The sequence below is a fragment of the Dicentrarchus labrax genome, unplaced genomic scaffold (assembly GCF_905237075.1).
Source record: "Dicentrarchus labrax unplaced genomic scaffold, dlabrax2021, whole genome shotgun sequence".
NCBI lineage: Eukaryota > Metazoa > Chordata > Actinopteri > Moronidae > Dicentrarchus > Dicentrarchus labrax.
In genome coordinates this window covers 15,738,793-15,751,022 of record NW_026136705.1, presented here as the reverse complement: position 1 = coordinate 15,751,022, position 12,230 = coordinate 15,738,793, and the positions used below count along the sequence as shown (strand labels likewise).

Sequence of the window (12,230 nt, the reverse complement as noted above, 5' to 3'; positions counted from 1 at the left end):
ACAATTTTAATAACTGAATGGAGTAAGACAATCCCTGTCAGTAAGGGAGGGTTGAGTGCTTGCACCATTTACTACATTTACTGCATTACTACATTAAAGTTGTGATCTCGAGGACCCCACATTGGTTAGTCAACACCAGGGTGTCAAGAAGAACCACAATTAGAAAACCACAAATAAGTATTTCTTTAATTCTTCCTTTTAAGTTGACTTAAATAATAAGGCTGGTGGTGCCTTTGCAGCCAGATCCTGATGTGATATCTTATTCCTCTGTGCTATATGCCTCTACTTTGTCCAATAACTATTAACAACAACACAGCAGTGAGCCACTCCATCGCACTGGGAGAAATAAGAAGTCAGAAATAAGGAAACTAACAGAGATATTGTTTGTATGCTCTTTCCAAGGGATTTGTTGACAATAAGACACGTTTAGAATAGCATTAGTTTTATCCTTTGAGCTTTTACTGAGAATGCAACATCATTGTGGAGGCCTTGCTAAGCGCATTATCACAAGTGACAATCTTCAAGGTGTATTAGTGAATAATTTTTTGAGAAAAAGTCCCCCTCCAGTCAAAATTATGTTTTTCTTCTTGTTCCTACAGTTGAATGTTTGAGCGTCACTGTGCAGAATGATGTCTGTGCAGAGTTTGACACTAGAAGGATGTTTTCAATTTCATCTGCTGAAAGTGGAAAGTTTCTCCGTGCTTACTGAAAATCTGGTTTTAAGGGGCGGGGCCTATGAACAGTATTTGTGACATCACAAATAGTTTACAAGTCAATCCTGGTCCAATTTGCAACTTATTCAAATGTGATGTAGAAACTTGAAGCCACCAGTGCACACACACACTGAGAATGGACTTCACAGTAGGAGACATCTTGTGTCCAGCAGGAAAACAAAATTAGCATATTTATAGATTCTGGAAATTTGAATGAGGTAGAAGGAGTAGATGCCTTTTCAAGGATTTTAATGTGAAATTCATACTTTGACAGAAAAAACATACATCAGACACACATTATTGTTCAGGTCTAATTATTTGTAAATATGTCTTAATACATGTCTGGAGGGGATCTTTACATTTTAATTTGTCCAGATACTGCATGTAAACCAATCAATAACTACCACACCCATACTAGAAGAGACATCATATTATTTGGAAAACTTGAAAAATACAGAATATCCACATTCTGTCCTCAACTTAAAACACTCTTCCCTGTCCTTAATTCATCCCTGCTGTCTGCACATCTGGTGAATCATGCTCAACTCCCCACAGGTCACTGTACAACAGCCTTTCACAACATTTCAACATGCCATAAGCCCCCTTTAGCTGCTGGGGGAATGAAATACTCCCTACAGCTGATAAAGTGTTTTTTATAGCTGCTTTTAAAACCACATCTATGCCCTCTCTATTATTTTATCCCTTACCCCTGTCTACAGGTGATTACTGTTTAACTTGTTTTTTTAAATGATTTATCCCAACAGTTGGCTATTAAAAGCAATAATTACTGTAATTGCACTATAATACAAATGTGTGCATAATTGAACAAAAGATGAGTTGGGTGATCACAGGTTACTTTTATTTTCTACTAAAATACATGTTTCATGCAGGTTCTGTCACTTTCCACAACAGTCAACAAAAACACAATGAAACTAGTGTTGAACCACCTGGAGGCATTTTTGCCTCACAACATTAGGCGAAGAAGGACGCTAAAAGTCGCTCAGTACAAGGTTTTGTGTGTGCAAATTCCTAGTGGCTTTATAAATGGTGAGCCTTCATCTGCTGTTACATGCTCTTACATGCTTTCATTTGATAACCAAAAGCCAGCCCAATCATATCTGGTCATAATGCTGCACTTAATGCCAGGAGGAAAAAAAAAAAGGCTGTTAAGAAAACCATGCCAAGTGCGCTGGAAAGTAAACAATGTAACCAGGTGAAATATTGCTTTTGAAAATGAATGTAATAAAAAATCAGTGTACAGTACAAAGTAGCCCCAAATGCTCTTGACAGACGTATATCTCTAGTAATCCATCAAATGTTTCAAAAACCCACAGACGTCGTACAGTTCGGTTGGTCTCTTAATTGATTTGCTGGATGTGGCAAGTAAAAAGCGAAGGTCTTTTGTGTCCAGTTCGGTCGCCAACTCTGCGGCACCCACTGTGACCTACAAGAAAGGTTGTGCACTGACAGGCTGTGGCACAGCTTAAGTTGAAACAGTGGAGTAGAAGGCATATGTGAATCAGAGTATATATACTAAATGTTAAGGAGAGACTGAGCATAGAGGAAACCCTACGCCCTACTTTACAAGGCCTGCTATGATCTTCATATGAAAATAAAAAGAGGTAGGCAAATTCTCTCCACTGCTCAGAAAACACTGACAACTTAATAAGATGCAGAAATGGGTATGAAATACTTGTCAAACATGCTACACACAAAGCCTGTTTTAAAGATGACAGTCCAGCACAGCATGCTCGAAATCAGCAACCAAACCTTTTAAAAATAGTTTCCTTCCTTATACAGCTGCTTGCATATTGATACTATTAAGACTTGAATTACTTTTTTATGTAAACAAGGAGACAACAAAACACACGACTCATGCATGCATCATCATCATCTCCAGAATGTAGAACAACAGTAAACACAGACAGATGTGACTGCACGGCATATTTAGTGGCTTTTTGTTTGGACTTTTAGGTTGCGGGAGAATGTTAAGAGAGCTTTGTTAACACAGAAATAAAGCAACCGCGATTCAGCGCATCTTCTTGTCTTTCTTACCGCCCGTCTGCATGACATCATTAAGATTAAACGACATGAATGCAATCTGCTCAAGTTCACTTTCTTTCCCGCACTCCATCAGGCACGAAAACTGATCCTTGTCTCCGTTGTAAGCCAGGTCTGAGTAGCCGCTGGGTCCCCTGTGGATGATCCTGGGACGGTCCCATCCTGACGAGTGCAGGGGGGATCGGTTCAAGTACACGCCCATGTCCCTCCTACTAGACTTGTTGGTCGGGTGGATGAACAGGAGCCAGGTTTGCGTGTCCGGCGACAAGAGCGAGGTGCCACAGGCTTTGCTTTCAGCGTCTTCATTCGGGACAAATTCAGGAGCTGGGAAACCGATGACGCTGCCTTGACAGCCCGAAGGTGGTTCCACGAGCTCTGGGGCAATGTGGGGTTTGTCAAAATACACACCGCTGTTTTCACTCAGGGCCTCACATCTGTGACCTCCAGTGTTTCGAGCGTTGCAGTAAAGATGACTCCTTCCCTCGTGGTCTATGATCTCCGCCATTTCACATTCACACGACTTTTTCCGAAGCATCTTACCAATATGCCACGTCTGGCCAAAGTCCTCACTATATACTGACAGTGCACGTGGGTAGACCGTGAAAGGAATGGGGTAGGAACAACATCTGTGAGGGACATAATAGGCATACGCTGGGATGATCAATCTGCCGTTCTCCAGCTGCACACCGTGGCCTGGACCCACAGCGAACGTGGCCCACTTGTGGATCGTATCGCCAATCACGCTTTCTGTTAAGTCTTTCACTTGACTCCAGGTCTGCCCGTCGTCGCTGCTGCTAACACAGCAAAGACGGGCCTTGTTCTTACCTGTGAGGATCTGCCTGATCTCTGTGGTGTTCCTCCAGATACAGATGAAAAACAAAAACAGTGTTTGGCTGTTTTTTTCATACACAGGGCAAGGATTCATAGTGCGGTGGTTTGGCAGACATGCTGTTAACAGCTCCTGACTGGACGACCACTGGAAGAAAACATGACAAAAGACAACAATTAAAAAAAGATGAGCACAGGTAATGTTGACAGTCATCAGCATTGAAGCAAAGGGTCCTGGTGATTGTGTGTGTGAATAACAACCTGAACAGATCCATCATCTTTCAACGCCCCTCTTCTCATAACAAGAATTTTGGCATCGTGGTCAAAGGGCGAGGATCTTTTCTCTGCAAAGGCGAGGAAGGTGTGACTGTGCCTCAGATAAACGAGAGCAGGAATTCTGTATGTTATGCCACTTGGCTCTTTTTCAAACAAAGTTGTTTTGACCGGCTCATCTCCGCTGCCACTCTTTGATGGTGTGTTTCCCATGGTGGATTAGAGCTCCTGTGAACAACACATATTACACAAATACATGACAAGTCTTAGCTCGTGTTGTAGTCTTGTTATAACAATCTTTTTAAGCCCAGACTCAGAGGAAGAGTTCACACTCCAGCAGCTCCTCGTAGACACATATGACTGCATTGTTACAAACAGCATCTAACGTCTGCAGTGCATGCATGACGAATCCCTTACCTTCACTCGTCACTTCTCTTCACATCAGTCGCCCTTGATCTCTGCGTGAACGGCATTATACCGTCTAATTTCACGCCACACCAGGAGCCTCTGATGTTCACGACACTGATGCTATGGGTTCTTCACAAAAGAAGACGCCACTGAAGCGAGAGAAGCCGTCGCACTCACTTCCGTGTTCGCTTAGACGCGTCCTCGCCACTGACTGTGTACACGTTGGGGTTTAACGACCAACGCTAGCTTTAGCTCCATACACTCAGCTCGGTCGACCAATTGCTGGACTTTATTCTTGCTTGCACACAATAACTAACTCCGAGGGGGATAAGCGCAATTAGAAAACAAGAAGCTGCTCCGGCGCCCAGCGTCACGCATGCGCAATGTGGTCGATTCAGCTCAGACGCTAGCTTGCTAAGCAGTTTGAACGAACACGGGTCAAAGGTGAATTCATCTCGACCAATAACTGAACGCCTTGTGTCATGTTTGGAAAACTGTTGCGTCTTCGGAACAATACGGTGTTTAATGTCTTAAAGAACCGCGGGCTGGCTTGGCGGTGCATTATCTTATCACCGAAATCAATCTTTGACTAGCTAGGCTCTCCGGTTTCTTCCGCCTTCGCCTGTAAGAGGTCTCAGTCTCCCCCACTACCGCCCCCCTCTGGACGGGAGGAGCAGCTCCTCGTCTTACATGCTGTTGCTAGGATACAGAGCATTACAGTGTAGCTGAAGATCAAATACTCTGCAGCAAAGTAACTAAAGTTAGTTCAGTCCGTGAAAAGAGTAATAATCAACAAGATGACTGCAGCATCCTATAAATTTGATAATGGACAGAGATATCCTACCAAATGTTTCCCCGCCCGGACATTACTCCATCGAAGAAAAGAAGGTGGGTTAAGTTTAACGAGCCTATTATAAACATTTGGCGAACTTAAGGCACGTAACGTTATACTTCATTGTTATTAAGATGGAGAAAGGCAATACAATTACACAGTTATAATTTAATAATATTTTCTCTTTAGCAAGTAGAAAAACAATAAATAAAACCCAAATAAACAACAACCACAAAGCCATTCATAAATGTAAATGCTTGGTAATATTAGTTGTCATTAATTACATTTTTTTTTTGCCAGTGAATCAATTATTTAATCTACAGAATCTACATGTTTTCATTGAATTTGATTCTCCTTGTAGGTGCTGGTCATTGGCTTGTGGATTACAGGAAGGCAGAGGAGCAGAAATACAGCAATGTGCACAGAAGAATAATAGAGACTTACAATAAATGTGAGAGCAGGGAGGTCGATGCTCCTCATGGTAACACGTTAGATGGACCTTTCCTGGTAAGGCACTGAGGTCTACTTGTGTGAGAACTGCTTATTTGACAGAATATAACCCACAGCTTTCAGTTTTCTCTTGTAGCTCCAGTTACATTGTGTTGATAAGCCGTCTGAGCTCTGCTCGGTTGACATCAGTGAGCAGAAACTGAATTCTGTAAGAACCACTTGTCACATTTTATAATTGTTTGGTTGTTTGTATTGGTTTAAAAACGGTTGAATATCTTTTTCCTACTGTGCACAGGTCAAGTCAGAAGACCTCAAGGTGTTTGACAATGTGGCTTACATCGATGCGTCTGTTAACTCCCTCTCTTTAGGTGATTCTTCTTATATCATGCAGATTCACCTTCAATAAGATTTTGTGCCTCTTGCAAAAAGTCACCAGAAAATGTCACTTGTTTTCCTGCAGAGTCTTTCAGCAGTTTTGTTTCTTTAAGAGAACTCAATCTGTCATTAAACGGGCTTTGCAACATGACGTTTCAAGCTGCTGACTTCCCTCATCTCGAGGTAAGATGACAAATTAGATACCCTAGTGGTATTAACGTTACTATTTCTAATGTTGTATATTGTCACAGGAGTAATATACAACTTCACATGTCTTTTTAGTCCTAACAAGAACTTGAAACCCTTTTATTTCCATGTATTCCTGATCTTCTTTAGTCCACTTCCTCTCTTCATTTTGCAGCTTCTTTCACATCTTCATTTCTTTCATAATAAAAGAGCTTTGATATCAACTAGTGACAAACCATTTACTACCAGTTTAAGTTGTGTATCTACTGATTTCTGCATCATGCCTTATGAGAAATATAATTTTAATATTTTTACCTGTTTCATGTTTGAGTTTATTGAGTTAGGTCTGTGACATTGGTAATATTTCAAATAACAATATCTTATCATTGCACTCAGCCAGTGGATGCTTGTAACAATAACTTCTCCTCTTTTTATATTTCATCTTGTTGACATATTTATCTAAACAATTTATTTGAATCCTCACAGGTTTTGGATTTATCCTACAACAGTTTGTCAGCTGATGATATTGTTTCCATTGGTCGCCTTCCACGTCTAAAAGTCCTTCATCTGACTGGAAATCAGCTTCATCATCTTCCTCCTAATCTGGGATCTTCCAACGCCACCCATCTGTTAGTACTTTATTTTCCACGAAGAGAACTAGAAACAGAGTTTGTCTTGGGTATTTAAAAAAATATATTTATAGCATTCTTACTACTCAAAACTGCTTCACCTAGGGTCCGACAATTGCCATGTCAGCGCAGATGATTGACATTAAAGTGCATTAATTTGCTCATCAGAGTCTTTTATCTGTCCCCTTTGGCGCACATTAATCCGCTTTTCTTTTAACAGTATTTGTTCTGGGAAAAATGGCAAAAACACATAGATAAGTGATTAAAATAGCGAGTATGGTCTTGCTTTTATACTTCACCCACAGGTCAGCTCCGTCAAGCACAGCTTTGTGTAATGGCTGTTTTGCCAGAGAGACTGTGGCAGAAAGCCTACTTTCCATATGAAAGTTATTACAAAAAACTTTGATATGAGTCATGGAGAAGCTGGCAGAATGAAAGACAATTTCATTTCATTTGATTTCAATCTGTTTCATCACATGTTTTCCACTTAATTTACTCTCTAACTGCAGTCGGACGCTTCCTCCAGTCTGCTTCTTACAATTATCACTAAAAGAAGAGCAGGCAGCAAACATAATACAACATCTTTCTTACGAAGTATCACCATGCCTTTATGGTACAATCAGTACATTGTTGTGATTTTATAACATAACCAGCAGTGGAAGAAGTGTTCAGATCCTTTACTTGAGTAAAAGTACTAATACCACACTGTAAAAATAGCCCACTGCAAGTAAAAGGCCAGCATTCAAACCTTACTTAAGTATAAATATGTAAGTATTATCAGCAACATGTACTTAAAGAATCAAAAGTAAAAGTACTCATTGTGCAGAAAAATGGTCCCAGTCAGTGTTTTACTATTAGATATAATGTTTTTGTTGTGTTAATGTGTATGTTGCATTTTACTGCTATAGATGTTTAATGTTGCGCTCATTTTATCTACTTTATATAATGTTGGGTAGTTGAATCTACAGCAATGCATCATATTCTATTCATATGTTTTCATGAGCTCAGAAAAACAGCCCTGTTTTCAGCTTTGTGATGGTGCATACAGCTAATTCAAGTTTTTTATATATAGTTTATTTAGCTCAAGAAGCAGGATCATTATTACAACCCATTAGAGAAACAGGTTTATCAGAGAAATTCAAAAGTACACTGACTGAAAAGGTATGAAAAATGTCTGAAAACTAGTAACTAAAGCTGTCAGACAAATAAAAAGTACAATATTTGCTTGTGAGATGTAGTGAAGTAGAAGTATTAAGTTGCATAAATACTCAGAAATACTCAAGTGTAGTATAACTACCTGGAATTATATTATATAAGAATTATATACAAATTTGTACTTAAGTATAGTAGTTGAGTAAATGTCCTTAGTTACATTTCACCACTTATGCAAACAGTTACTGACAGAGTGATGCTCTTAAAACAGTTTGTAAACTGACCAAGAGGGGGTGCACAAATGCTCCAGATTCACTCTCCTGATGCTGCTGAAATAAATGTAATGGCATTCAATACACCTGCCCTACAGCCCAGCAAGGTATATAGAGCCCAGCTATAAAAGGTGTGCACACATACTGTATGTAGTATGTTCCTGTAACTTTATGGTTTCAGCTGCATTATGAAATACATTCAGTATTTATCAGTGTGGAGTTTATGATGTTGGTGAACTGTACTGATTTTCTTTCTCTCTTTTTTTGTCCAGGCTAGCTAAAGAAGAAGACACACAGTTTAAAACTCTTGAAGTCCTGATCCTTGATGATAACAAACTGACTTCTGGAGTCTTCAACAGTCTTGCAAACCTTGAGAGGTCATCATGTGGTTTGGAGTTTTCTATAGAAAATAAAGTATTACTAAATACTGATAGATGCATAACAAAACCTTTGGAAACATTCATTGAGAACTTTTAAATTGTCAATTACAGGCTAAAGTATTTAAACCTGCAGGGGAACCGCATTTCTGAAATACCATGTTTGCAACTAATGGACTGTTTGAAACCTTTGGAGACTTCTGCTGAAGAAGAAGTGGGACATGGTAAATGCTCAGTAAAGAACTTAATAATGGACCTGCATGTTATAGTTTCCTCTACATCCTCAATATAAGATTGATTTAATAATTTTTGATCCCCTCAATTCAGCTTCCACTGAGCCAAATCATAACACCGATGAACATCTCAAGAGACTCTCAGAGGTAATTCATTCTACAGTTGGTGTTTGTTTCTTTAGCCCATATTTTAAATCTGCATTAAACTTGTGTCTTCATCCATCACCCTGCATCTTTCAGCAGGAAAATTGGGAGGAGTGCTGCAAAGGATCCAGTGTGCCACTTCCAGAGCTTCAGTTCCTCAATTTAGCCAACAACAAGGTGTGCTGAATAATTTGTATAAATAAATGAACCACGACTCCTTTTTTTAAAAACGAGCTAACATGTCTCATCAGTGTTTTGTCATCAGATTGCCGAGGAAGAAGCGCTGATGGCTGCCGCTCTTTTCCCAGTTCTTCGAGAAATTGACATTCACTCCAACCCTCTGACCACTCAGAGAAGTGGTAACCCTTCTCTCTTCTCTTATAAGAAGCTGGTTTTAGAGATTGGCTTGGAATTTTCAGTGCTGAAATCACCTTTTACGCCTTTGTTTGCACACAGGAGACCCTCCTTTACTGACCCATTACCTCCAAGAGCGACTGGGGATAACAATAAAGCGTAAGAAGACAAAGAAAGTCGTTAAGCTCCCACTGAAGGTGTCAACAGATCCAAAATGGAAGGTTGTTCTGCATCGTCCTCCAGATTTTTTGTTATATGAAAGTTAAACTGTTAAACGATTCATCTTTTATTTTCTTGTTTTACTTTTTTGGATTGCAGGTGGAAGAAAGAGTCCCAAAGGAGTCAAAGAAGCCACCATTGATGGATGTTCCTTGTCGTGCTCCGGTTGAGAAAAGTGAGTTGACTGGTAAGAGAACACCAGTATCTGAGGGTGAGAATAGCGAAGACGACACCTTCCAGGAAAACACAGAGCAGTTCTTTGTTACTCAGGTATGTACATGTTCATTTTTTGTGATTTTGCTCCTCTTGGTTGGGAAATCTAACTTCTACAACCACTGGGTTTATAAATGGTGGATTAGTGCCTACCAGCAGTGGAGGAGGTATTCAGATCCTTTACTTATAGAACGTAAAAGTACTAATACCACACCATGGAAATACTTCATTACAAGTAAAAGTCATGCATTAAAAATGTAAAGTAAGTTAAAGTATAATCAAGGACAATGTCTCCTGTGACTGTTAAACTATTTTATATTACAGCAGGATTTGTCGAAGCCCAGAGTGACATCTTCACAGTGCTTTGTTTTGTCCAACCAATTGTCAAAACCTCCAAAGTATTAAAAAAAATTTAAATTATTAAAATACATCAAATCCTCACATTTGTGCATCTGACAATTAAGTTTATCAAAAATAGTTGCCATTAAATTTTCTGTCAATTAAACTAATTAATTAAGCAACTAAACATATCAGCTGTACTTGCACATCCTGTTGGGTAATTTAATTTATAAGAAAACTTATTTATTATTTATACTTATTTTATAAACTTTTCATATGTTTTGTGTGCAAAAATCTTAATTTGTAACTAGTTACTAAAATAATTGCAGTGAATTAAAAGTTCATTATATTGTAGTGGAGTACAAGTAGAAAGTGGCATGAAGAACAAGTACAGCACTTCAGTAAATGTACTTAGTTACTTTCCACCATTCCACAGTTTCTTACATTTTGAATAATTTTCTCTCTTCACTGAATGTTGTTTGATGTTCAGGCAACAGATGTTCGTGAATTTGAGTTTGATCTTCGAGCTGATGAGAAAGAAACTGCAGAGAACAAGGACAGAAACAAGGACAGAATCATTCCTGAAGAATTCACGAGCTACGAAACGTTGATGGATGCAAAACCAAACTGTGATGTGGTGGAGCCCGTTGGTGAGGACTCTCGCTTCACCTGTGGCTATTTATTCTTTGTTATTGTTTGTACATTTTCCTCAAGCTTTCAAAGGTCTGGCTATACAATCACCCCATAGTGAAGGGGAGTATCGTTTTTTTTCTCTCTCAACAGGAATTCAAACAGCTGTTCGGATGCTGGAACACACACTGAAGAATCTTAATGTTTACAGAGACTCGAAACCAAAGCTTGATTGCATCCAGACACCGTACAGAGAAAGAGAGAAAAAGGTTGAATATTTTGTGACACAAAATAAATCTGCATTCACACTCAGTATTACTGTCAAATTATAATAAATCTAGTGAGAACTGTAAAGAAAATGTTATCACCTAAATATTATGACTTTTTAAATTCTTTTCTGTGCACAGATTAAGCAACTTCCACCTTTGAAACCCATAAAGCAGCCAACTGAGAGGGTTGATGAAATGATCAAGGAAATCAAAGAGAGCACAACCATAAAAGCAGTTCCCTTAAGTATGCACATTTCTGATCCAATGATTGTCAGCGAACTTAACCCTTCATGACCGTACCTTTCTTTATGTAACACTGTCTTTTCTCAACAGGCAGCGCCATACACGACACAGGCGTTAACAAGCGGGAAGCTCTATCGCTGCTGAGGGATATGAAGACAAAGTACAAGATGGTCCACAAGAAAACGATGGAACAAGCAACCAGCATTGAGTCTGATAGAAACACCAACCGAAACAGAGCTGAAACTATACCTGAATTGCCTTGAATAACACCTTGGAAATGTCCAGATACAATTGGTGTGAGTGGAATTTATTGTGAAGAATAATATATCAGAAATAAAAGTAGTGGTGAGTGAATCTTGCATGTTGATTGATTATTCATAGATGAAATGAAACTGCCTGTAAAAACCAAATTCATTTAGTTATCAACAACAAACCCATAGTCTAGCCCAGTGGTTCCCAACCTTTTTCCTAAAAGGACCCCTTTTTCTATCAATGAGTAAACCGACGACTTCTGACTAAGTGACATATTTTATGGATATTTCATATTATATTAAATGCATCTCAACAGCATTACAGTGCAAAACAACTGATAAACTGCATGAATCCAAGTAGTAACCCAACGCAATAAATGCAGGACGATGCTGCTCTGACTTCCTTCTTTAATTTCACTTTCCATCTTCTGACCAGTGAAGACAAACAACAGAACTGTTTACTTTCATTAAATAATTTAATAAATCCACAATGTTGTCACTGTGTTGTTTATTCATATTTACATTCTCTTGAAAAGTAAACATTGCAAGCATTGCTTGTTTGTAACTTTGAACAGACCTCTGCAGTGTCCAATATGATTTACAGTCCACATTTTTAAACACATAAATGATCATGTCTTATTACACAATACGATAAGACGTCATATGTCAGGCTCACAAGCTTACAATGGATGCTTTTTCATTTCTGGTCATGTTCTGTTTTTGTTGTTCATTCCCCTTTTTGATTTCACGGTCTTGTCCTTCATATGATTTCAATTATT

The 12,230-nt window shown here is 39.0% G+C and overlaps 2 protein-coding genes across 3 annotated transcripts; one reads left to right on the top strand and one right to left on the bottom strand.

Moving 5' to 3' along the window:
• Positions 1-945: 945 nt before the first annotated feature.
• On the bottom strand, positions 946-4,651 carry LOC127364101 (sialidase-3-like). Its single transcript, XM_051401278.1, has 3 exons — positions 4,293-4,651; positions 3,864-4,103; positions 946-3,750 (listed from the first exon to the last, which is right to left on the bottom strand). The coding sequence occupies exons 2-3, from the start codon at positions 4,086-4,088 to the stop codon at positions 2,743-2,745; spliced, it is 1,233 nt and encodes a 410-aa protein (XP_051257238.1). The 5' UTR covers positions 4,089-4,103; positions 4,293-4,651; the 3' UTR covers positions 946-2,742.
• A 219-nt stretch (positions 4,652-4,870) lies between these two features.
• On the top strand, positions 4,871-11,942 carry xrra1 (X-ray radiation resistance associated 1). 2 transcript variants are annotated; one of them, XM_051401274.1, is made up of 17 exons: positions 4,871-5,171; positions 5,477-5,622; positions 5,702-5,773; positions 5,861-5,933; positions 6,026-6,123; positions 6,613-6,755; positions 8,452-8,556; positions 8,671-8,780; positions 8,884-8,936; positions 9,033-9,110; positions 9,199-9,292; positions 9,390-9,508; positions 9,606-9,776; positions 10,549-10,708; positions 10,842-10,957; positions 11,096-11,201; positions 11,291-11,942. In XM_051401274.1, the coding sequence occupies exons 1-17, from the start codon at positions 5,081-5,083 to the stop codon at positions 11,461-11,463; spliced, it is 1,908 nt and encodes a 635-aa protein (XP_051257234.1). In that variant the 5' UTR covers positions 4,871-5,080; the 3' UTR covers positions 11,464-11,942. The 2 variants fall into 2 exon arrangements, with proteins under 2 accessions (XP_051257234.1, XP_051257232.1); XM_051401272.1 differs by having other exon boundaries at positions 9,030-9,110.
• The last annotated feature ends 288 nt before the right edge of the window (positions 11,943-12,230 follow it).